Source organism: Petromyzon marinus, chromosome 19, assembly GCF_048934315.1.
Source record: "Petromyzon marinus isolate PM22_M1 ecotype Great Lakes invasive population chromosome 19, UKy_Petmar_22M1.pri1.0, whole genome shotgun sequence".
NCBI classification, from domain to species: Eukaryota; Metazoa; Chordata; class Hyperoartia; order Petromyzontiformes; family Petromyzontidae; genus Petromyzon; species Petromyzon marinus.
The window spans coordinates 7,915,976-7,939,899 of record NC_133685.1 but is presented as its reverse complement, the minus strand read 5'-3'; the positions used below and the strand labels follow the sequence as shown (position 1 = coordinate 7,939,899).

The 23,924-nt window shown below is 47.3% G+C and overlaps 1 protein-coding gene across 6 annotated transcripts in view; it reads right to left on the bottom strand.

Moving 5' to 3' along the window:
* The window catches only part of LOC116943875 (phosphatidylinositol 5-phosphate 4-kinase type-2 alpha), a 231,125-nt gene that overhangs the window by 78,075 nt on the left and 129,126 nt on the right, over positions 1-23,924 (bottom strand). For 2 of the 6 annotated variants that reach the window (XM_032957157.2, XM_032957158.2), the window contains 2 exons: positions 12,158-12,226; positions 2,449-2,601 (listed from right to left, as the gene is read on the bottom strand). The exons of 2 other annotated variants lie outside the window; for them this stretch is intronic. In XM_032957157.2, the coding sequence (XP_032813048.1) occupies positions 2,449-2,601; positions 12,158-12,226 (222 nt within the window). The remainder of the gene's footprint in view (positions 1-2,448; positions 2,602-12,157; positions 12,227-23,924) is intronic. 2 more of the 6 variants (XM_032957159.2, XM_032957160.2) reach the window with 1 other exon arrangement.

Sequence of the window (23,924 nt, the reverse complement as noted above, 5' to 3'; positions counted from 1 at the left end):
CGCAGTCAGAGTCAACATTTGGGCCGCAACTTCAGCGGCGGCTTGAGGACAGGTAAGGGAGACTGGCGTAATGGCCGTGCGTGCGTGTGCGAACCCATGCGTGTGTGTGTGCATACCCGTGCGTGCGCACGTACCCGTGCGTGTGTGTGTGCATACCCGTGCGTGCGCATGCGTACCCGTGCGTGCGTGGCGTGCGCGCGTCACGTCTCCGAAGCAAACCTCTGGCGAGGGATACTCTCAAGAGCGCAGTAAAAATATTATTTCTGGCTTCATTCCCGAAGCGCACGGTCGCGGGCCAAGGACTGCAGGGGCATGAGAATCGACGGCGGCGGCGGCTAATTGAATTGGCCCATGCGACGTTGCGTCTGGAATGCCCCGGCACGCCAGAGGGCCGCGAGCGCCCGACACGCGTCCCTTTGGTGGTGGTACCCGAGAACCGTGGGGGGAGGGAGGGGGGGGGGACAATGACAGACTGAGCGCCGTCACAAAGCAGACGCGTGATTGGCCCCCTGCCATCAGGGGGAAGTGGCTCTGCTCCGAGTAATTTTGGACAACAATTTGAAGGGGGAAAAAAAAATATCACTCATTGTATTTACCTCCGGGAAAAAAATCCATTACAAAAAGGGGGAACCAGCTTCGTTGTTGATGCCCCGATGATAGCCCGAAATTCCCAATCGCGCCCCCATCACAACCCTTGCCTCGTCAGGCCCACTACCACCCTCTCCGTCCACCACAAAACCGTAATTCGTTTTCTCCTGCATACACTCAGGGACCCCCCCCCCGTCCAGCCTCCGTTAATCATCCGTTCAGCACGCCGAGCCTCGGGTCCTGTCCCTGTAGCTCAATAATCCATCAGCTCAGCACAAAGGCTGTGTGTGTGTGTGTAGCTACAACTAAAGCCACAGCCCCAGCCCAGAGACCCCATTTATTCGGACGTCTATACACGAGCCTGACCAATGCGAGTTCACTCCGTTTCAAGTTGGAAAAGGCTGCGTTAAAAAAAGATAACAAAAACACTTTGACATCCGTGCCACACATGCTGGACTGCACATTTTACCACTTTCCCAGCAGAATTGCAACAGTCGCGATCTGGTAATACCATACCCTGCCACACAAACCCATCGCGCGCTAACATCCAGCGGTGTGTGACATCAACAAACAAGACATCGCGACAAGTTTATGGGTAGACTGATCCGAGGCGACCCCCCTAGCCTATCAATGAAACCTGCATTAAGTACACCGCGGTGACGAGATGTTAACTCCCTCGCCTGGTATGCAGCAAGTTGTGGGTTCAATCCCAACGCATGCTGTATATTTGGAGTTTTCGTGTTCTCCCCCCATAGTCGTGTGCATTTTTCTCTGAGTCCTCCGGTTTTTCCCTCCACATTTAAAATCTACATCATGAGTTTCAAGTATTTGGCTGCTATAAATTTCCACATAATAGGCCACTTGAGCTATCATTTGAGATAGCCAGGTCGATTCTGAAAAAAGCTACATGGCCCTTACCTGGTAAAACAAAAAACGCCCCCGTTGTAATAAGAATCTCAAGCCAATATGCAGGGAATAACTATTATCATATCAAACATGAAATATCATAGAGACTCGCCGCAGTGACCGAGCACGCAACAGTCAAATAAATAAATGAAATTTGACCAAATATGAAAACCAAAACAACCAGCCGGATATATAATCCTATATCCCACAAGGTGTAAATAATAGCAATAAATTAATGAGGAACGCCTGCTGGGATAAGTGGACCATGTTACTGAGCACTAAAGGGAGATGCCATGGTGTCGTGGGTAGCACAGTGGACGAGCACTCGGGAGGTCACCAGTGTGGTTGGATCCTCCAGGGCGGTAGTCCCCCCCCCCCACCCCTCAGCTGTGTCTGTCCACCCAGCAGTACGAGGGTGGGTTCACTGCAGTCGGCCAAAGGGGTAGGTCGCACGTGGTGGGGTAGAGGTGTGGGTTAATCTCACCTCTTCCCAAATGGCTGGCCAGTTTGGAAGAGTAGACCAAATATCCCTTTAGAGGAGCTCCCCAGAGTTCGTTACAGTAGAGGCACCTTCTTCGTGATCAACTATTTTTGGGTTGGATCGCGTAAATATAAATGTGCCGTTAAAACCCGCAACCACCCAACCTTGCTAATTAGTAAGGTTTGTCACGTAATAGAAAACGTGCCAATTAGTTACTTCAGCATATCAGTGTGTTGTAGAGTAAACTCAATACTAATTACTGCCCTCCCCTTACCCCCCTACGAGCAGACTAATGCCCCAGATCACTCTTGCATATGAGACTCATCCTGGTCTCTTGTGTTCTCGCCACTTGGTCAAACAAACAAAAAACAGGTTTTTTTTCCCGATTATTATTTTTTTTGCTCCGGGCTCCAGCAGTTTAAACACGACCGCGGCCCGGCCACCCAGGGTGGAGAAGCAGCACGGGGCGGTACCTGGTGGTATTTCTTGAGGATGTTGTGCATCTCGGCCACGTCCTCGCTCACGATCGTCTTGATGACGAACTTGCGATCGTAGGTGGTGAGGAAGCGGGCGCTGCTCCGGCCTTGCGCGTCAATGCACACGGGCGCGCTCCGAATCACCGAATTCTGAAACATCGTTGCACAAACACGGGGGGGAGGGGGAGGGGGACGGTGCAACATATTTACTACGTGCAACTATTTACCCACGTGGACAACTTCGACGCACCACCTCAAAAAATGTTTTCTAAAGGCAGAGAGAGAGGCACAACGAGGCAAACTTCTCCCAACGTATGTATGTCTCCTGAACTTCTTTTGCGCCGTACTATAGCCAACCGCGCCAAGCGGAGGATGGGTGTGGTGTGTGGGTGAGTGAACAATGTGAGCGGGTTGAATAACCGTGCGAGTCTATGTATGTATGTATGCCTGTTGAACTTCTTTCGTACCGTACTATAGCCAACCGCGCTCATCGGAGGTGCGGGTAAGTGCGTCACTCGTTCATATTGTCCGTGCACAAGTTTAAAAAGGGCATCTGAACCCCTTCACCAAGCCCTGTCGCGCCAATCTCGGGCTTTTGTTTGCAGAATTTCTGCACCCTCCCCCTCCTCCTCTTCTTGTTCTGTGATCGGTGCTCTGGTACCGGGCTTGCATTGAGTTGAAATAAAAACATTTTTAATACAAGAGCATCTGAAACAAGTAGGCACAGCACCCACGCGCGCACACGCGTACACACGAACTAAAGACAAAGATCCCTTGTATAGGCTTAACAGACTGTTGGGGCAAGTGCTGTTCGCGAGGACCTACGAAGGCCGGCACAGCACAGAGGGGGGTGGGTGGCCATGACCACGCACGGCCGCCTTTGTCTTCCCAGTGGCGATGTTTACACACACCGCACCAGGTACTTATTTGGCCGTGAGCGAGAATCGAACTCGGGTCACAGCTGGGTTCGTAGCGCAGTACTCTAACCGCTACACTACCACTCCCCACACACACACACACACGTGTATATGCGGATGCTCACAAGCACTGACCAGCAGCGTGTACGTGCACACACCTGGATCGGGCCGGAAGCAACGCTGCAGGCCACAACACAATTCCCTCTCTGCTCCTTCACACTCGCCCGCTCTGCTTTGGATTCCGCCCCTAACTATAGTCTCTTCTCCCCAAGCCCTGACAATAATAACAACCTCTGCTCAATTCAAGAAACGTGTTACAATTCTGATCTAATCCAACGTTGACACCGGTTGCTGTTTCGTTGCTGGCCACTCAACGTTTTCAGCCTTTGGGCCTACTGTGCTCTGCAACCGTGCGAACAAAACAAAAAATTGGTGAAAATGTCCTCAGGCTTAGAACGCGCACAGGAAGCCAACGTAGATTGCCAAGACGACAGAGGCAAATAGCACGTTAGCCACCGTGGAGTTTCTCCCATAGGGGGACATTTATATACTCTTTGGTTCTATTCGGTAAAGTCACGTAGGTAAAAAATAAACAAAAATCACGACGTTTCGGCCACAACACAAGTGGCCTTCATCAGGTGAAGGGACCAACCTGTCCAGATGACAGCATTGGAGGCTGTCCTCTGGACAGTACGGTTCCTTCACCTGATGAAGGCCACTTGTGTTGTGGTCAAAACGTCGTGATTTTGTTTTATTTTTTACCTACGTGACTTTACCGAATACATCCAAAGAGTATGGATCCTTGCAGTCACGAAAGCTTCAAATCTAGGACATTTATATATTCGGTCAAATTACATAAAACAAAACTATTTTAAATGTCTCGCTCTTTTTCAGAAGCAACCTGGCCAGGAATGATAGTTCAACGAAGTGGCTTGTCATCACGTGTAAATTTATAGCAGCCAAATACTCTGATCGTGTGATGTTGATTCTAAATGTGGAGGGAAAAATCAGAGGACCCGGAGAAAAATCCACGCGACCACGGGGAGAGAGAGATGCAAACTCCAAATATCCAGCAGGCGTCAGGGTTTGGGATTGAACTCACGACCCTCCTGTATACCAGGCGAGGGAGTTAACATCTTACCAACGTAGCTCTCGATCACAATCATATTGGCCCACACAGTACCTTCAAATATATGGTATGTATGAAATGGAACCTATAAAAAAAGTTCTAGTTGTGACATGTAAAAACTAAAATCTCTTACCGCCTAGATTTTTACTGCTCTCCCTATCATTGCTCATTTGATCAGGAACACGTTTCATATCCCAAATTAGTTTATTTTAGAGCCTGCTTTTGCACGTATATTTCATAGTGTCTTGAGACCATTTGTAAATCCACTGTTGTTGGATGAAGGCCCTCCATATGCCATGTCGGTAATTGTGGTAGTTTGACCATACTTCACCACGTTAGGCAATGTAGGGTTATGATAATTCGGGGACGCCGGAAGGGTTTAGATTTCACGAGTGACGGATATTAGCTGTAGTTGGGAATAAAACTCATCTAACTGGTTTCAGAGCTCAGTGCACTAACCACTGTGCCACTGGCTCACCGCTGTGCCTTGCCTATTCAGTGTGTTGTCATTTCTGCAGGCTTTGACATCTATTTATGGTGGCTGCTATCGCTGTGTTAGAGCATGCTCCCTCCTTGTAATCTGAACGTTTATAGAGGCAAACTCAAATCTGTGGCCAACTCAGCCCATCAAAATTGCCCACGAATAACGCTGTGCGGGAAAGTCAACCGCAGTTCTCCTACCGACAAGACTGCCTCCCACCATAGAAATGCGGAATTTCCACCACTCGCTCAGGGCTGTCAATGGTCATGAGCACCACCCACCCCTTCCCCCCATGTGAACTGCTTTTTGTGTTTAGTTCGTTGGCCTTACCCCCGCACCTCTGATCAGCATGGTTGGCCACGCACGGTGCGAAATAAGTTCAACATACATTCGTAGAGCAAAGAGGCAAAGCCGTACCAGTCCTCCCGAAGCAGGGATTGGACTATTCAGTTATTGCAAATGGCAGCAATAGGTGCAGGAGCTGAATGCAATAGAGAGAGGTCTGCTAGCCACGAGAGGGCTTCAAGTGGGGAGACCATCTGCCCATCTTGTTTTGTGTACGTTATTGCACCGAGAGCTGCAATTGCATTATATATACATATTTTAAAAGGAGACCTATAAACACACTATTTATATCCCCCATCCCTTCTGATATGCTTGAGTTGAAGTAAAAAGCTTACTATCCTAGTTACAATCTCGCAATGTCTTAAGTTAAGCCAGGCATAAGATTTGTGTAAGCTTAGAACAAACATGCTCACGCACGCGTGAATAAATTTGTATATATAAATATAATGAAGAAACGAGTTAAGTATTTGAGTGACTGAGAAAGTAAACACATTTCTCCGTTATTTACCACATCTTTTCAGCTAAGTGCTTTTCCTAATGCGGCCGTGCACCCTCGCTGAGGAAAAAAAAATGTTCCACATCCCTTGCAGCCAATTGTCAAAGTGGTCGGAAAACACACAGCAGGACCTGTCACGTGCCAAGCCCTTTAGAAGTGGAGAAAGCATAAAGATGACAAATAACTCTTGAGTCCTCTCCGCGAGCCCGGTGCCCACGTTCAAACTACCGGCTCCGTTTCTTTTTTTCTATTTGGGAGACTCTTTTCTCTGCAGCGAGTCGGTGCTGCAGAGCACCACGGTGGCTGGGAGATGTTAACTCCTTCGCCTGGTAAGCAGGAGGTCATGGGTTCGATCCCGACCCTAACGCTTCAAAGCGTTAACCTCATTGTCACGGCCACGCTGTGCCGAGGGAACGAACTGAATCACTTCTTAGTCAGGCCTAAATAACAAGTGATTAAAATGATGTATGTTGAACTTCTTTCACGACGTACTTGACCAACCGTGCTCATCGGATGTGCCGATTTCGCTATTTAAAATGTCTGGCTTTAGAAGCGATGCCGGGACGTGAAAGTGCTGGCCCTGCAAGATCGCCCCCCACCCACCCTAACCGGATAACCTTCAAGTCCTCTTCTGGACCTGGATATTACTTTGAGTGAGATGTACGTACACGAGTGGTCCTTTTTAAAGCACACTTGGGTGCCTAAACAACATAAGTGCTACGACTGCCTTCATCAGCACTGGATCCACAGTAGCCACGCGGATAACATCAACACACCCTCAGGCGACCTCCAAGTGCTGCTAAGGGGGACACATCTGCCATGGTCCACTACTTTTGCGCACGGAGAAAAGTTGCCCTCGTAGAGTGCGACATCCGCCGATGCGCTGTAAGATGCAAAGACGAAGCTGTACGTTTGACTTGGGTCAATTGCAGCAGATTCCCTCCCGTGTGCCGTTTAAACACCAGACAATAGTAATAGACTTTCGGTCCCAAAGAAAACTCTAACTTGGATTTGAAAAAATAAACTATAATAAACTTCATCTATATCGCATGCGTTTAGTCTTAAGTGTACTTTGTTTAACCGTGTTGTGAACGAGCTCAATAGACCATCTAATTTGCAAGAGTGACCTGGGGTATTAATCTGCCAAGAAGGGAGTGGGGGGGGGGTGATGATTGCTGCTGCTGTGCATAATCCCAATTGAATAATCTGCTGTGTCAATGTTCAAATCTGGCCTGGCGCATGCCACTCCATTTTGTGCGCACTCACATTGGATGGGCTGCACGCTCCATCCACTCCACCGCACGGCTCATCGAGCAATGCATAGCTGACTGTTCGATATTTTTTTTTATTTAAAGCTTCCGTGACTGCAGGGATTCAAATTCTTGGTTCTCTCGGTAAAGTCACGTAGAAGGGAAACAATAAAATAAAAAAAATATAAAACAATAAAATTCTTATTATTTTATTGTTTCCCTTCTACGTGACTTTACCGTAAGAACCAAGAATATGACTGTTGGATAGTCAAAGTTTAGTGTGCAATGTAATTAAGGGACTTGCGTGCTGTTGTCTTGACGTGTGTGGTCTGGGACTGTTGTTGTTGTTGTTGTTTTGCTGCCGCGCCCCAAGCTTGCATTCAGCGTTGAAAAACCGGCGGGAAATTTCGAACTTGCGCAATTTGTACTCATCACAAAAACTTAAATTATTTTTACTTATTTTTTGTTACATGCTTACTTTGTCCCTCCACTGCACTCCTATCGTGTTTTTGTATTGTTTTTGTTGTTGTAACCTGCTGACCCCCCGTGCCCCATGCTGGACGTCTGTGCAAAAGAGTTTCGTAGCTCATCGGATGCCTCCTGCACAGTCTAAATAAAGACGCCGATTCTGACTGTCACACAAGGCAATCTGTATGTGTAACAGCTAAGGCTGGCTTGACACATAGGCTTTTCACGACCAATATTATTCATAATAAACGTTTTGTTGGGTTAGTTGGCGTAAATATAAATGTGTCAATTAGTTACTAGCTCAGCCCACCGGTGTGGAGAGTAAACTCACAGCATTTATAATTTGAGTACCCAAAGCTGTCCAGGTTCAAAGGTGTATGACACGACAAAACAAAACGCCAAATCAATGTGCTTCCATCTATATTCCAGAGCACCTTTAATAACCTGAGGCACAGCACCATCGCTGCCCTGTCCACTCCATGTAGCTCAGTGGGCATTACCTGGTAAAATAAAAAATAGTTTAAAGTTTTAGTTATGAAAACACGCACAATTTGTTCAATGGCTTTTGGCTAGCCATCGAACAAAGACGGTCACTGTGTCGCGTGCTTTCGGATGCGCTTCTGTGGCCGTCTGGAATGCTCTTCCTTCAGATATCAGGATGCCATTGGGAGCTATGCACTTTTTTAAAATTATCATCTAGATCGGAAACTAATTTATTTGCAACGGCTTTTTGTTCTTAGCTTGTTGTCCTTCCCCCCGCAACTCCCAATTCGCACGGTTGGCTACGTACGGTGCGAAAGAAGTTCAACATACAGTACGTACAAACATACGTCACTCAAACCCGGACAGGACTCAAACTGGTACCCGCCGGGGTAATCACGGCCTCGGTGCGGCCACGAAGCTGCAACTGGAGGGGCCACTCGGTTGCCGTATTATTTTTACAATTCGCACGTCTCATTGAAATGCAGCCATGCATGCCGTGCCAGTGCATTTGCGCAAGCCATCCCCACACTTTGACCGTGGAGCCAAATCATTTAGAGTGAGGGCAGTTTTAGTTTTTTATCCGTTTCTGTTGCTTTCTTCTTCCGAGCGTCGCGCATGCGCGTGAACGAGGCGAGGTCCTGCTGCCAGGCTGCTCTGCGGACGTCTGCACCCGCACCCGAGCCAACGGTAAAAATTACTGACGTATGTAGGTATTTATGTATGCAAGCTGAAATTATTTTGCACCGTGCATAGCCAACTGTGATCACTGGAGGTGTGGGGGAAGGAGACCAACAACAATCTAAACATAACAAGCAGTCTTAAAGAGATACGTTTTCAATACTAGATTTAAAAGTGCATAGCTCCAATGACTTCCCTAATATGGGAAACAACACAACCAATACAGGAGTCTTTGTTCGCTGGCCAGCCATAAGCCGCTGCGTGGATTCGCATGGTTAATATTCCTTGACGAGATCAGCAAGGTAATGTGGTTCATATGTGGCAAGCACTTTGTGTGCAATGAGTGCAAACCTATAACGTATTCGTTCAGCAAATGGAAGCCAATGCAGCTCAGCGAGCATCGGACGGACGCGGACGGATCTTGTAGTAAGAGATCATTAACGGATCTTGCAGTTAACAGCGGTGCCGATAAGCACAGCCCCCACAAAACAGGCACCTGGCCCATTTAATACATGACGTTAACATGTTTAATCACAAGCAGTTCCATTCAGCAAAGCATAATTAATGAAGAAGCGCGTTTCCTCAGAGCCGTTAATAATGTTTCGCTGTGCCTAAAACACCTATGATCAGCACAGTTGGCTACGTACGGTGCAACAGAAGTTCAACATACATGCATACGTGGCACAACGCTGCATTGGGATCAAGAGTGAAAAATGGCAAATGTGTGCGTCCTGTAATCATGACCTGGTGGTTTGAACTGCCAGAACGTCAGCATATGCGGATCACTACCATAGAAGTGGGCTTTTACCAATACGATAAGGGGTGCTGCGGTGGCTAGATGTTCACTACCTCGCCTGGTATACAGGAGGTCGTGGGTTCGATCCCGACCCTGACACCTGCTGCTGTATATTTGGAGTTTGCGTGTATCTCTCTCATCATCATCACGGTGGCTAGGAGACGTTAACTACCCCGCCTGGTATACAGGAGGTCGTGGGTTCGATTCCGACCCTGACGCTTGCTGCTGTATATTTGTAGTTTGCGTGTATCTCTTTCCCCGTGGTCACATATTTTTCCGGGTCCTCCAGTCTTTCCCTCCACATTTAGAAACGCGTTTAGAGTATTCGGCTGCTATATACTTTCACATGACAAGCCACTTCATTGAGCTATGATTTGTGTCTAAGTCGCTTCAGTGGGCTTTACCCAGTAAAATAAAAACATTGTTTAGTTTATAGTTTATGTTGGTCCCGTTGTTTCAATGGGTACAGCCCGAGACAGCGTTACTATTCTACATGCTCTTCAAACCACAGCGTCTCAACAGCGCTGCACATCTGGAAATGCACATCTAGAAAAAAGTTACGAGCATGTGTTTGCAAGTAAAAAAAAAATCTAAATTGTACATTTGCTTTGACAAAAGTGGCTTACAGGATGACACGTGAAACACACAGATGCACACAGACACACCAAGAAACTCCACCGCACCAACACCGGCGGTTTCGCCCAACCGCAATTGACGCTCGCACGGCAAGTCGCAAATGGTCGCCAGGGAACAGGGCTGGGAAAGTGCGATGGTCGAGCACGGGCGGCGCATGCCAGAAAGCGTGCTGTCACGCAGGTGTGAAATGACGCGCATGCACACACACACACATGCACGCACACACACACACACGCACGCATGCACACACACACGCACGCATGCACGCACGCACGCATGCACTATGAGGAAGTCACTGGGAGCTCTGCACTCTTAAATAACGTAGATTGAAAACTCATTTGATTTAGAACTGCTTTTTGTGCTTAGTTGGTTGTTCTTCCCCCGCAGGTCCAATTAGCACGGTTGGCTACGTACGGTGCGAAAGAAGTCCAGCGTACGTACGTGCATGCACGGCGCGTAGTGGACAGCCGCGACACGTTTGGGAAGGCGGTTTTAACTATTTGAACTATTTTTTTATTTTACCAGGTAAAGCCCACTGAGGTCTACAGCTCTTTTTCATAGGTGACCTGGCCACGAATGACAGCTCAACAAAGTGAAATTTATAGCAGTCAAATACGCTAAACGCATGTTGATTCTAAATGTGAAGGGAAACCCTGGAGGACCCGGAGGAAAAAGCATACGTGACTACGGGGAAAGAGATACACGCAAACTCCAAATACACAGCAGGCGTCAAGGTCAGGATCGAACCCACGACGACCTCCTGTATACCAGGTGAGGTAGTCAACATCTCGCCACCGCGGTTTACAGATAAGGAGCACCCGCGTCGGCCGGAGGTGAAACGGGCACCACATTGCGGACAGGGCAAGTGGGCACCACCACAGGAGGAGGAGGAGGCACGCGAGAGAGCGAGCGCGCGCATGGTGGGGTTTTGACAAATGATATTCGAGTGAGGCAGTCAAAATCGGATGACGATTTCAACTTATGGCCTAGTGGGAATATAACCATAGGGAAAGGTCACATGCATCACAAATGGAGATTTGTTTTTTAAAGGATTTTGACCAGACTTTAAATATGTTGAAAGCAGAAAGAGTTAAGTTTCAACTTGATCCAAAAATAAAACAATTAGATCAGATTTTTCGAATTGACAAAAAGTCGACAGGGACTGGTTTGAATCAGAAAGGGAACGGTTTAAGGGGAGTTCACATTCGGTTTGTAGCGCCAAATGCTAAGGTTCACTGCGTGCGTTACATCTGTTTTGTCAAAATCCGATTCCCCGGGTTCTATTGCCGGGATGATGAGATTTGTTTTGTAGGATTCCGTGAATGCAACGTGCAGAATCTGAAATGCAGACGACATATTGTTCGTTCCCAAATGCCTGGGCTTGAAAGGTCATCACAGCTGGCGCACGGGCGCACTGGTAAACGATGCCGAGTCCAAGTGACGCCTTCCTCAAACGAGCACCGGTGAGACGTTAACTACCTCGCCTGGTGTACAGGAGGTCGTGGGTTCGATTCTGACCCTGAAGGCTGCTGCTGTATATTTGGAGTTTGCGGTGTCTCTCTCCCCCGTGGCCACGTGGATTTTTCTCCGGGTTCTCCGCTTTTACCGTCCACATTTATAATCAACATCACGCATTTATTAGAGTATGCGGCTGCTGTCAGTTTCCACGCGATGATAAGCCACTTGTTTGCGCTTTCATTTGTGATAGCCAGGTCGCTTCTGAAAAAATTGTTTCATAGTTTAGTTTTTTTCGCCTGGTGCCGGGCGGTGGAAAGTTTCCGTGGACTTCCACTGCCGCTGGGCCACGGCGCATGCGGAAGCGCGACCGTGAATTTCCGGCGCAGCAGCAGCAGCAAGCACACGGGGCAGGCGGCCTTCCAGGACGCGCGAGGCGCAGGCCGGCAAACAGGCTCACGCAGTGAGATGATTCAGAATGAGTCGGGTCGACGGTCAAAGGTTAGCGATGGGTGAGGTTATATGGGAGGGCGCGCGCTGGATGGAGGGGGGTGGATGGGGGGGCAGCTCACCTGACTGCAGGCGGTGGCACTCAAGATGGCTTTGTCCAGCTCTTGAGGCGGCAACTTTGTCAGAGAACGCTGCGGACAGCGGAGGGCACGCCGACGTTACGACCGCCGACGGCTTTTGCCTCCGGCCCACCACCTTTTTAGAAATGCCTCTTTGGAACTGGCTTTTTTTCTTGTTTTAGTTTGTTCTTGTCCTCTTTCCCCCCCCGCACCTCCCGATTTAGTCATGGTTGGCTACGTAACGGCGGTGCGGAGAGAAGTTCAACATTCGTGCGTACTTTGTGTTAATGCTCTCAGGTCACCGTAAACGCGAACGCCTACCCACCTCAGTGCATGTCATTTGAGTAAGTGTGCCACTTTCTTTAGCACAAATATTCCACCGTGGTTTAAAGTAGCAGGTGAATAACAGAACACCCATCGCACGTCACTCATTGATCCTCAGGGAAACCCACTTTGGTGTCTCCGTGCTGCGATTCTCGGCGAGAGCATCTCGGTGAGAGAATCGCAGCGAAGCTCAAACGACCGTCAGCATTCAAGTAAAATCCGCATCTCCAAGAAACTAGAACGGTTCCACAAACAGGAAATGAACGACACCTAAAACAATTTGCAACGAAGCTAAAACACCGGGGGGGGGGGGGGCTCTCATTTAAACCGAAGCAGCCTCTGAGCCGCTGAACCTTATTCGTGAAAAAAAACGTGACGTTAAAAATACTATTATTTCGCTTTCCTGCATTCTAGATCATTACATCAACTGCAACACTTGTGCAAATACCATCATCAGATAAACACTGGAGCTGAGGATCAGATACGTTGCACACGTGCTAACCACTACACTACCGCTGTTCTGGCAGCCTCGCCCGCATTTCGTGCCCTCAGCCGAAGCCTCCACCGGCCGCCATCCCCCTTGAGCGGGGGCGGTGGGGGTCAGAGGGTTCAGAACGCTGGGTGCTTTTGTTTTCAGGTTCAACAATTCCTAAAACTAAACTATAAAAAACTTTTATTTTTACAGGTAAGGCCCACTGGCCAGGTCGCTTCTTTTTCAGAAGGAACCTGGCCACAAATGACAGCCCAAAGAAGTGGCTTACCATGTGGAACTTTATAGCAGCCGAACACTCTAAACGCACTTTGATTCTAAACGTGGAGAGAAAAACCAGAGGACCTGGAGAAAAATCCACGCGACCACGGGGAAAGAGAGAGAGAGAGAGACACGCAAACTCCAAAGATACGGCAGGCGTCAGGGTCGGCATCGAACCCACGACCTCCTGTATACTAGGCGAGGGAGCTAACATCTCGCCACCGTGGCGCTCGCCGCTCGGGACATGAAATGCGCCACCAGCACCACAGTTGGAGGGGGAGGTCGGGGCAAGAGCGATAAGCAGAGATCCACAATTTCTTCAGGATTCATCCTTTTTTGTTGCCGTCAGATGAGTCATCGAGAGAAGAAGGGCTCCTTAGTCAGGCGATGGGGGGGGGGGGAATAACAACTCTTCAGGAGATTTGAAGAGATTCAAAGAGAAAACAATCCGCGTGCTTAAAACTGAAACTGCCGTTGAGGAAGAAGACGCAAAAAGGACGAAGGACGACCGTGAAAAAGAGCATTACAGCTCATCAGATACCTCCAGTATAAATACATATTTCATTCCGAAAAGGATTTAAAGGGCTAAGATTAACAGGAATGACATTTTGGTATTTTCCTCCGTCACTTCAGTTACCTGCCCACATAGCTCCCCAACACCTCCCCTCAGCATCCCTCTTCCAGTGACAACAAAGTCATTACACAACCATCATCTAACAACGTGAACAATATCTTCCCCCATCCATCGTTCTGGAGTAACGTCACTAGCAGGAGGGGTTGAGGCCGTAAAAACATCAACCATTCAACGCGACTCGCGCTAAGGGCCAATGAACCAGAGTTAATTCATTCCAGGAGTTTCTGTGCTTGAGGCTGCAAATCAATCACCCAAGGGTGGTGGCAACGAGCCGTCCCCTATCGAACCACATATTTAACTAATTGCTTACTCCGAGAGACTGGCAATAACATGATTATGTCTGCATGTAAGTTTAACTTTTTTCACGCCGTACGTAGCCAAGCGTGCGCATCAGAAGTGCGGGGGAAGGAGAACAAACTAAACACAAAAAACAGTTCTAAAGAAATTAGTTTTCAATCTACTACACAATCACTACACACTCACTACTACACACTCGCTTATGTATGTATGTTGAAATTCTTTTGCACCGGACGCAGCCAACCGTGCTAATCGGAGGTGCGGGTTGAAGGCCAACAAACTTAACACAACAAGCAGTTCTAAAGAACTGAGTTTTCAATCTAGATTTAAAAGTGCATAACTCCCAGTGGCTTAAAATCCACGCGATGATACGCCACTTCGTTAGGCAATCATTTGAGGCCAGAGCTGGAAAACTCAGTGAGCCTTACCTGGTAAAATAACAACAATTTAGTTTTCATTCCAAGATCAACTCTGGATAAAAGTCGATCGAGTTCCTGCCCCCCAAGATAAAATAAGCATTGGTTGCCTATCTTCATTGATGGCCCCTAAGCCAGCAGTGGAAACTCCACATTCCCTGTGGCTGAGGCCCACTCTCAATCGAACAACCACTAAATTTTTCACGAAAGCAAAACCCATGTTATATACTGCAGAGAGATTTGCCAAGTCCACATCCTCCCAGAATATGAAGCCCGCAACATTCTAATTGTGGGCCAAGGGGGTAGAGCTACCAAGATCTCATGCTCAAAATAGGCATTAGTTCACAATTGAGTAACTAACTCCAATGATTGGTCGTTAAATGTGTGCATTCCAAGAGGCCATCCAGAGGTAGCGGGCTCTTTACATGTCACCACCTTGGTCTTCGTCGGTAGTATTAATCGAGTTGTCCTGCCAATGGCTGATGCATACAGGAGACTGGGGTGAAGGAGTGATGGCAATACTCTTTGGTTCTATTCGGTAAAGTCACGTAGGTAAAAAAATAAAACAACAATTTTATTTTTCGATTTAAAGCTTTCGTGACTGCAAGGATTCATCTTCTTTGTTTTTTTCGGTAAAGTCACGTAGAATGAGAATAAAATAATAAAATAACACAATAAAATTCTCACGACGTTTCGGCCACAACGCAAGCGGCTGTCTTCGAATGAAGCTCTGTCGTCCCGACATTTCTGTACCTTTCACCTGAAGACGGCCGCTTGCGTTGTGGCCGAAACGTCGTGAGAATTTTATTGTGTTATTTCATTATTTTATTCTCATTCTACGTGACTTTACCGAAAGAACTAAAAGAAGAACAATTTTATTGTTGTTTTATTTTACCTACGTGACTTGACCGAATAGAACCAAAGAGTATTGATCCTTGCAGTCACGAAAGCTTCAAATCTAGAAGTGATGGCAATGTTCAATACAGGAACCGCTCCCCCTTCTTGAATGGCGTGATGAGACCCACGCATGGCATCAGTGGTCACAGGCCAGCCTGGGCTGGCATGCTCCAGCGCCAGTGCTCGGACGCAGCAGAGGGTTTCACTGGAGCCTGGGCAGGTGAGCTGCCTCAAACTACGTGTGTGGAACTTCTGTCGGACCGTACGTAGCCAACCGTGCTAATCGGAGGTGCAGTATTCTGATCTCAGGGCACTGCCTCCAATATTAATTCACGAGTTACGATTATTTTTCAGACTCGTGGGGCTATTATTATAAAGCACCACAGACCGTGGTGACACATAGCACAATCGCACCGATCGTAAAAGTATAGCATTTTTATTATCATTTTGCACACTCCCTTGACAGAACGAACAGAAATATCATAAAAAGCACACACGTGGCCCAATGTCATAACAGGTACAACTCAAAATAATGTGTTCCTAAACACACGTTTGTTTTAACTTTATTGCAAAACATTTAATGTCGAGTATTTAAATGTGTCTCACTTAACCTACGAGTTCCAGGCACTGGATTCAATAAATTGTATGCACCGCTCAAATATATAACTGCAGGTGTCGTAGGTCCAGCGCCTGGTCGAGTTACCACATGAACTAGATTTTCGTACTTACGTAAAATTAGTTTTTTTTTAGATAGGTGGTCACCAACACGCTCCAGCTGACGTAACTCAAACTCTGTCTCTATACCGGCGGTGGCGGACAGAGACAGAGTTCGACTCTTGTCTGAGTCGCAGCGTGTGGGCGACCACCAAGTGAATTAAAAACCCGATCGATCGACATGAGGGCAGTTACTTGGCAGAGTGGGGAGAGCGTGGTGCTGCCCATCGCAAGAGAAATCACGGCTCGAGACCACCGCTGCTCGCCCTGGTTAACACCACGCGCCGTCTGCGTCGCAGCGGATGATCAATTGCGCACACGTAACCATCGAACAAAGACGGTTTACCGCACTGCACGGGCTCTCAGATACGCTTCTGCGGCCGTCTGGAATGCTCTTCCTTCCGATATTAGGAAGTCACTGGGAGCTGTGTGCTTTTAAATCGTCTAGATTGACAAACTCGTTTCTGGATTCAATCGGGAGGTGCGGGGGAAGGACAACAAACTAAAAAAACTAGTTTTTGTAGAACCGCTTTTTGTGTTTAGTTTCTGTAGAACCGCTTTTTGTGTTTAGTTTGTTGTCCTTCCCCCACACCTCCCGATGAACACGTTGGCTACGTACGGTGCGAAAGTGGTTCAACATTTTTACGTACACAGCACGGGGATTGTAATCCCTAGATCCTGCAGATGCGCATCGACATAACTTTAGACTCGAGTGCCCGTGGGCCATTTTCTGCCAACTAAAGCATTACCGAAATTGTATTACCCGTTTTAGTTTCAAAATTACACATCTCAACCGTGTTATCAATGGACAATTGCTCGGTCGCAACAATGGCATATAGATTTCAGCGGTATTCGATGTATTTTGAAGATATAATCATTCCTTTTATGTAGCGCTGTTCATCAAGGATCTCAAAGCGCTGTACAAGACAGAGCAGGAGCAAACACTCAGCATAAAAATAATTATATTAGAAATATAATTTAAGAATCCGTTGACTAAATAAACTAAAATATGAATAAGCGGAAGCGTGTAAATAGGTTTTAAAACGCATTTTAAAAAATGTCCACAGACTCGGAGAGCTCCCTCATACCTCGTGGAAGAGCGTTCCATAGCCTGGGGGCTACACATGGACAAAACCTCGGTCACCCATAGACCGAAGTCTCGACCCGAGAATGCAGAGAAGATCTGCATCCCCACATCTTAGGGGCCTTGAGGGGGAACATATGGGTGCAGCATGTCAATGATGTAGGCTGGGGCAAGATGGTTCACTGGTTTGTAAGTTAACAAAAGGGTTTTTAAATATATTATATGTGAAACTGGATTTACTAGATGAACTACAGAACTCTAACGATCCTGCTGTGGGCTGGCATTTGGAACAGACAGATATAGATAAATTGTATTTATTTCAGAATGGAGGGTCCAATGAGCGTCCAGGTTCTATGTCATGGGCGTCCTGTGACGATACTTGACGTTATACAGCGCAGAAATTAGTGACACGAGTGTGATTACAAAGGTACTGGGAGAACATTAAAGGCTGGTAATTGGGATGCAATGTGTAGGATATACTCTTCTTTCAAGTACAGAAGCCCGAGTTGGATAAACATTTTAATAACCAATGCCAACAACCCGATATTCACAGCTAAATCTGTAAGCAGTACACGTATTTTTTGTTTGTTTAGTGATTCTGGTTTAAAAAGTGGAAATAAAAAAACCGGACAATTAAAAAAATAAGGAAGCGCGTTTTATAATGCACGTCCTTTAAAAGGCCTCAAGACGTTAAAATATATATTAAAATTGTACTTTATATAATGGATGGGGGGGGGGGGTGCATTCAACTTCGTTGCAAAAACAACGTAAGGATACTCTTTCGCCCTTTGCTGCCGCTGGCATTTGCACGCTGAGCCAGTTCCGAACCAGCGCTCGTTCAGAAAGGCCAATTAATTTTGTTAAAATAAAAGCGCTGCAACTTTCTTGAAGGCTTTGCCAGCATTGGCCTTGGTGATGTGCGACTGCGGGGGGACTTCTCAGATCCGTTCAATGGATTTTTCTGCTGCATTCACGCAGGGATAATTGCAATTTTGGTGTGGGCGAATTTTGCTTTATTGTGCGGAAATGAACTCGTGTTCCCCCCTATCACCGACAATGCGGTAAAAAAAAAACCTCCCAAGGCAGCGTTTCAACCATTTCATCAACGTGCGAATCTGGCTCTATCTCATTTATATGGCAGAGGAGAGTTTCGCCACAACGTAGGATAACATTCATATCTTAAACACAATTTAATCACAGATAAATCAGAATTTTTACTCCCAAAGAATGGCCTCCTGTTGATAATTATGCCATGGGGTCTTTCATGCACACTTCACTTTTAGTATTGCTCCCATAACATTTCTAGATGACTTTTCCCCCCTCCACACTCTCTCCTACTTATCCCCTCTCATCTCACTCTACTCCTCTCCACTCTCTCCGACCTCTCCCCTCTCATCTCACTCTACTCCCCTCCACACACCCTCCTACAAATCCCCTCTCATTTCACTCTACTCCCCTCCACGCTCTCTCCTAGCTCTCCCCTCTCATCTCACTCCCCTCCAGGCTCTCTCCTACCTCTCCCCTCTCATCTCACTCTACTCCCCTTCACACCCTCTCCTACCTCTCCCCGTCTCATCTGACTCCACTCCACGCTTTCTCGGTGTGGGGCAAATTGCCCCGCTCCGCTGTTTCTTTCATATTGAAGGGCATGCTGCTCCGCCACAGGTAACTTGACAGTCTTACACTTCCTGCCCGTATATCTAGATTGAAAAGAAATCTAATTATGCGGGGGTTTTTTTTTCAAAGTAACCGTATCGGGCCTGAATCATCTTTCACAAGCATCGCTCACCATACATATTATCCAAATGTTTTTAACAGCCTGCTGCAATGATAGACTGCAGCTTTTATTCACAGACGCTTATTAGATTGTTCTACGTGGGTTCATAACGTGTATTGATAAAAAAAAGTCACATTTACTGCCAACTCCAAACCTATTCCCCGATTGGACAGGCCATTTCACTTGAACTACGGTTTTGCCAACCGGGTAGGCCCCCACCCCCCACGGCTGGGGTATTGTAGCGTTTGACAGTTTTTAGGCGCACCAGCTTGGTGAAGTATGGTCAAACAACCCCCAGTCCGGCCAACGCGGCATAGGGAGACCCTTCTCGGAACCGTGGATTGACAAAGGGCAGTAAATCGTTATTGTTAATACTCATCGAGAACCCGCTGCTCTGCAATGGATTGTAAGAGAACCCGCTGGTCTGCAATGGATTGTAAGAGAACCGCTGCTCTGCATCAGAGTATAAGATAACCCGCGGAGTATAAGAGAACCCGCTGGTCTGCAATGGATTGTAAGATAACCGCTGCTCTGCAATGGATTGTAAGAGAACCCGCTGCTCTGCAATGGATTTGTAAGAGAACCGCTGCTCTGCATCAGAGTATAAGATAACCCGCGGAGTATAAGAGAACCCGCTGGTCTGCACCGGAAGTTTTAAAGATTCAACAGAGGGACTGAAGAAATCTGCCACACATTTAACTTAGATCCGGTTCCTGGTTGAACTCATCCGGACAAAAATTCATGAATTGCTATACCATTATATGCTTGCGTATGATGGCAATGTGCCCAGGAGCTGAATGCCAATGTCGAGGTCTGATAGCCACGAGAGGGCTTCGGGAGTTCGCACCGTACGTAGCCAACCGTGCTAACCGGGAGTCACAATTCATACACCAATATGCTCGAGAGAGATTCCCTCCAAGGTCATACAGTTGAGACGCACGTGCCAGAATTCGGGTTGGGTCATTGCAGAATGCAATCAATCCCGTAGCTTCGCCTCCATCCCACAAGGATGTTTATTTTTGGAAGCAGCATAAATAAATACCCCCACCTTTTCCCCCTTTCCTTCTGTCGATAGGGGAAGCCCGCAACAGCTTGGGACCCGAGGTCTCTAATACACCACGCATGCGCACGTTCCGACTCCCCATTCGTTCCGTTATTGGTACGTAAAATGCCACTCCCCTCCTCCTGCCGGCTGCTCCCCTTTCCCTGGGGGGATAAAATAAAATATATTCCTCATTATAGAAACTCAACACATTCATTAATTACAATGCTGCCTTCAAAAACAGGAGGGGGGGGGGATATAAATGTAATAATTAATATTTGGGACAAATGGTCCGTCTTTCAGAGCACAGAGAGGACATAGAGATGGAGAGAATATTAGTTGAAGACCTCACCTTACACGACGGGGTCCTTAAGAGCAACATTTTGAAGATTGTTTTCATATCAACAGCCATAAATTGGCATATGAACAGTTACCCATAAGTAGGCTTTGAGCAACAACAAAAAAAATCAACGATGCATGCATGAACGCATTTGTATTAAAAGTAAAGCGATCACATGTTGCTGGAACATTGCATCCTGGGTAACAACGTTGCCAGTGTGATATCTTATTGAAGATTTTGCACGAAGCGTTGCAGTTCTCCTCCGCCACGTGTGTGGAGGTGCGCTCGTCTGTGTGTAAACGTATAGGATTGTTTCCGCACACGTAAATTAACACAACCGCCGTTTGCCACTAAGCGGCGGTGACGTCACCGTGGCGCTTGTGCCATGCTAGGTGTACTTTCAGGTGCACAAGACACTGCTGGGGCAAGTGCTGCTAGTGAGCACCTATCAAGGCCGGCATGGCACACGAAGGGGGTGGTTGGCCAGCACCACGCCCGGCCGCCTTTGTCTCCCTCGTGGTGATGTTTACTACACACTTCACCAGGTACTTATTTGAGGCCGAGTCGACCTAGGGGATGTCCAAGACCGGATCAGATAATCGCCACCGGTGTTAGACGTTGAGTGTGAATCGAACTCTGGTCACCAGGTTTGTAGCGCAGCGCGCATACCGTTGCACTACCGCTCCCCAAAACACACACATACGTACACGCAGAGGAAATGAAAACCCTACTACTACACCAAGCCAAATCTACTAAATGAATAACCAAATAAGACAATGGCAAAAAAAGTTATCAACTTTACACGACGGATGGATGGGTGGGGGGGGAACACCCACAGGGATCACGATGGCGCTATTTTGGAATGAAAGAGACGTAGGAGAATGTGGACGGTGCGTGATCGATCGCGAGGGTCAAAGGTTGAGGCGTTGGATCCCTCGGCAGTTTCGAGGGTGCACACCGTGGAGTTAGCGTAAAGGAGACAGGGATGAACCTCGCGGAGCTTGTACATCACTCGTGTGTCAGTAAGAAGTGGGAACGTGCAGGTCAAAGAGGAAGTGGTTGGGTAGTGAATTGCGTAACACCGGGGGGGGAGTCGTGAGAAGCAGCTCAAGGGATGTGTTGTGTACCGAGGCTACCTTTTTTGACAAACTACATTTCAACCACTTCAAAGCGGTAGAGAGAGATCAATGTTCGTGTTGAGAGATGGGTATTTAAAGTTGGAGTAATGTTTATGTTACTGCATGGATCAAAAACATTGTCTTCCAACAAAGGAATCTAGAAAAGAGGATTATGGCTTTTGTATGCAGGTGCATGCGGAGAATTATTGCACTCCCGTGGAAGGATAGAAAGTTATCTCGTAGGGAGGAGGAGGCTGTGATAGTGGGATGTGTTGCAGCAGAGAAGAGGGCAGCTTACTCAGACAGGCATCCCGCACTTTCCATTAACACTGTTGGTGACATACGATGCTAAAGAAGTTCAACATACATACAATACTGGACCACTCTAAGCCACTTCTAGGCCACTCCTGGGCCAATACTGGGTCAATTACTGGGCCACTCCTGGGTCGGCAGAGCCCAGTTTAGAATCAGAATATTTATCCTGGTGGAATCCAATGAGCTATAAAGCTCTTTTTCAGAGATGTCCAGTAATTGGAGTGCCACCCATAAAGTCAGACACCAAAAGGAAGACCTCAAGCCAGATGTTGGGATACTATGAGGTCAGTCGCCTCCTGATCACACGACTAATGCTACCATGGTTATATTCCTCTGAACTTCACTCTCATTGTTTTCTCCACCAGTGTTGAGGACTCATTCTAGCAGAATGACTGTTCCAATCTCATCCAAGCTGTGTTCAACCGCCGCCACCACCACCAGACTGCAGGTCACAACAACACACTCACTCACCCACCCACTCACTTACTCACTCACCCACTTATGCCACCCACTCACTCAACACACTGCAGGTCACTACGCTTCTCTTTCTGCTTTTTCTCTCACACTGCTCCACTTTTAAATCCCTCTACACAAGAACAACAAGATCTAAGAGGGCTTAGACGTGCACGAAGAAATGTCGATATGAAATGCCTTGAAAGACTTGAATGGGTAAATATTTGAAAACGAAATGCCTCTTTCTTATTGAATTAGAGCACCAATAAAGATTTTAAAATTAGACAAGCAAATATATTTTACAACACACGAAGATGTGCAATGCACATACCTAAGCTCAGACAGAGTCTTATCCTATGTTGTAAACTATGTTTTATTTTACCAGGTTAGGCTCACTGAGTTATAGTTCTTTTTTTCAGAAGCGGCCTGGCCAAATGATGGTTCACCAAAGTGAGTCATCACGTGCCAATGTATAGCAGCCAAATACTCTAAACACGTGATGTTGATTCTAAATGTGGAGGGAAAAACCGGAGCACCCGGAGAAAAATCCACGCGGCCACAGGGAGAGAGACACGCAAACTCCACATATACAGGCGTCAGGGTCGGGATCGAACCCTCGACCTCCTATATACCAGGCAAGGCAGTTAACATCTCGCCACCATGGTGCAAAAACCACCTGTTCAAAAGAACTGCATATGTACATATATGGTCTTAAGACCAGACTCAACACATTGAGATAATGAGGCCAACCAACAGGCAGAACTGCAAACCCACTTCATCCTCCGTATGAAATCATCGGTGCATGTTCCCCGCTGTCAAATGCCTCTGGGGAGCGACACACGTGGAGAGATGGCTTTTACCTTTCCACGATGGGGACACACGCACACAGAAAGTGTGCACTTGCCTAGAGGCAGCAATCACGGGTGAACCCATCAGGCAACGGAAACAAACGGCGCAACGAAGAAGATCCGGCGGCCTGCGAGTAGCGCGCGTGGCCACGAATCCCAAACCAATCGACCGCATCGTAAAACACTCACCCCCCCCCCCCTTTAAAGGAGGAACGGGACGAGATCCATTCTGCTTCTGAACAAGCAACTGAGTGGATAAGACATCGAAAATAAATAAATACATTTGCACCTGCTGTTCTTAATCCACACGAAAGAGCAGAAATCATTAGTGCAGGTCGGGGAGACGGGGAGCTTTTTACCAACACACGTAGATGGTCAACTGGTGGTATTGGCTGAAAGCCCTGAGAGCTATGCTACGGTACACAACAACCCCTCTCCGTGTGGACGTGGCATCTGTTTGCTGCAATCGGTTTTCTCACCGGTTACGGATTTTAATTAGGGAGGTGCTCCAGCGAGCGGTTATAGGAAATTGCAAACATGATCATCATCTCTTTCACTGCCAAACTCGTTCTTTCATTAACCCTGCGCTTATATAATTGGCCGCTGTAACCGCTTCCACGATGTTAATTATTCATGCCGGTGTTCCGTTTTAAACTTGACATGCCAGCGGCAAGACTTTCTATCATTGTTCTTTTTGCAAGTGTCATATTTTACACGCAGCATCGTGTCCCCCCTGTCAGCGTTCAACAGCTGATGCATT